The sequence below is a fragment of the Acyrthosiphon pisum genome, unplaced genomic scaffold (genome assembly GCF_005508785.2).
Source record: "Acyrthosiphon pisum isolate AL4f unplaced genomic scaffold, pea_aphid_22Mar2018_4r6ur Scaffold_162;HRSCAF=558, whole genome shotgun sequence".
Classification (NCBI taxonomy): domain Eukaryota; kingdom Metazoa; phylum Arthropoda; class Insecta; order Hemiptera; family Aphididae; genus Acyrthosiphon; species Acyrthosiphon pisum.
The window spans coordinates 10,444-13,233 of record NW_021765209.1 but is presented as its reverse complement, the minus strand read 5'-3'; the positions used below and the strand labels follow the sequence as shown (position 1 = coordinate 13,233).

Here is a 2,790-nt window from a genome sequence, read left to right as displayed (position 1 = left end):
ATAACAAAATTAATTCCATTAAAATCATATAATTTTCATTTTGTTATACGCATACTTGAAAAACAATCAAAAACAAATTTTTCTGATCAGCTTGTGCCATTTCTAATTTCTCCTCCATACGTTCAACCATCTCTTCGGTAACATTGTCATCTACGTCCATTGGAACACCTTGACCACCAAATGTTGTAGTTGTCGATTGTCGAGGTTTTGCCTCAGCCTTTTCTGTTTCTGTATCACTGTCGTCTGAACTATTTGATATCGCTGCTGTTGTACGCAACTTTTCTCTAGCTTCATTCAACTCTCTGGTCAACCGATCTACATGTCTGGACATCTTATTGATGGTCAATGACAATATCTCCCAAATATACAGCCTAAAAGATTGATAAATGTTAAAAATGTATCAATTAAAAGTAACTGAAGAAAAATGTTGGAGGCTCATGAGAAGTGATCGCTAGACGCTAATCAATGCTTTCAATAGTAATTACTAATTACCAAAACAAAATTGCACACTTTTTAAAATTTTTATTATTATTTTGTCTAGGTGAAAAATAAAATTATTCATTGTATATTATTCTGTCCAAAATAATTGTTGTAAAGACATTTTAAATTATTTATATATTTATTATGTATATTCTCACATTAGGTTAGAATAAATGGTACAATACAGAAAATCCCTGGACCAACAATGTTTAGCATACACCCATTAAAAGTATGTTACACGAATATTTGTTGTCTCCGTTTTTACAAGTGCATAACATAGCAAATTCACACTCAGCAGATCACATTTAACTCGGTTAGTTTAAAAACTAGAGTGAATCGATCTATTAAGTAACTTGATGGTAAGAACATTATCTGTGTTTGTATGTGGGTTTTTTTTATAATAGTTCAGTTTTTAAGTGAATTATGAGCATTTTAAATTATTATATTAAGCACGCATAACTTACTAAAAAATTTAACAATCGAAAAAACCAACATACAAACACAGATAATGTATATACCATCAAGTTTCATAATAAGTCGATTCACTTTAATTTTTAAGCTAACGGAACTAAATACGTTTTCCTGAGTGTACATTTGCTATATTACGCACTTATAAGACAAAGACTACAAATTGGTGGGTAGCGTCCTATTAAGAAGACATGACACCCGTATGTGTTGTTTCTGTCTTACAAGTGCGTGACACAGCAGCTTTTACGCTCAGCAGACAGGGGCGTATTTAAGTAGGGGCTATAGGTCCCATTGCCCAGAGCGGCAAATTTTTAAAGATTTAGAGGGGCGGCAAATTTTTATTTTTATTTAACAAATTATTCGTTTGTCGTCACACATGTAGGTATTTTGAAAGATTTACTATTTTATTTATAATATTTTTTCACTCTTAACTGGTACAATAATGTTGTTTAAATGTCTAATTATACCTTCCTTGTTGAATGTAACATTACAATTTTAAATTAGTATATATTTATTATATATATTATATACAGTATATTAGTAAATACATTTACTGTCGAGTTGGGGGGGCGGCAAAAATGTGTTGCCCCTATCCTGAAATTCCTAAATACGCCACTGTCAGCAGAACACGTGTAGCTCCGTTAGTTAAAAATTTCAAATGATTTAACTTCTTATAAAATGTATAGGTAAGATTATTTTCTAGGCAATATCATGTTTTTTTATTTTATTTTAATTTTGAACTTTGAAGCGAGTCATGAGTATTTTAAGATGTACAAACAATTCACAATTTTAAAATACTCATAACTCGCTTTGAAATTAAAATATAATAAAAAACATGATATTGCCTAGATAATTGTCTTACCTCCAAATTGTATAAGAGGTCAATTCTCTCTAATGTTTAAATAAAAAGAGCTACATGTGTTCTGTTGAGTGTACAATTTGCTATATTACGCATTTGTAAGACGGAGACAACACATGCGGGAATCACGTTCCCTTAATCACCAGTGATCATTATTCAAAAATCTGTCAATAAATAAATTACTTGGTAAACTCTGGAATCATGTCTTTTGAGAATATCCAATTTGCCACTGATGAGCATTCAATAATCTGCGTTTTCAACATTTTGTCTATGAGTACAGTTAACATTTGCTGATCTGCGCTCCATAAATCAAAAGTGCTTCTTAATATTTGCAATTGGCCCATCATCAGTTTCTCCTAAGGCCTAAAATTTGAATTATGTATTAGGGTAAAAAAGTTGTTAATTTTTTGAATGCATAAACTTTTCTGCACAGAAGAATGTTAATTAACAGTGTTGGATAGTAACGTAACGAAAGTAACGTGTTATGTAGTTTCATTAGAATTATTTCCAAGTAACGAAAATATAATAGTATAACCTGTTACAGTTTTGTTGTGTTTAGAACTTATTGTGAATTGAAAAACAATTATAATACTATACTCTGTTCAAAATAAGATCTTTACCTGGCTGCGACTAGTTTTCATTCCGCAACGTTCAGTCACCATCCCCAAAGATGTGTGCCATGAAACAAAGCCATGCTCATGCGCACAACTCGGCCGTCGGGTAATGATCTTATTTTGAACTGAGTATATAAAATGTGTCTTAAATATTTCTAATGCCGGTATTAAGTTAAACCAATATAATATAATATAAATATTAAATTTTAACTCGCTACAATTCAGTTTTCAATGATTTTGACATATCTACTTGCACTGTAAATTACAAGTTAAGTTAATTCAATTTATTATTTAATTTGATTTTCTAAATATGACAATAGGTACACAGAACGTTTCCTATGAATATCTAGCGTAGGCTGTTGTTATTAT

At 30.7% G+C, this 2,790-nt stretch overlaps 1 protein-coding gene across 1 annotated transcript in view; it reads right to left on the bottom strand.

The window, feature by feature from the left end:
- LOC100163290 (nuclear cap-binding protein subunit 1-like) overlaps positions 1–2,790 on the bottom strand; it is a 14,474-nt gene that overhangs the window by 1,925 nt on the left and 9,759 nt on the right. Inside the window, 3 exon segments of the mRNA XM_029491925.1 lie at positions 50–371; positions 1,991–2,148; positions 2,150–2,170. Of these exon segments, the coding sequence (XP_029347785.1) occupies positions 50–371; positions 1,991–2,148; positions 2,150–2,170 (501 nt within the window).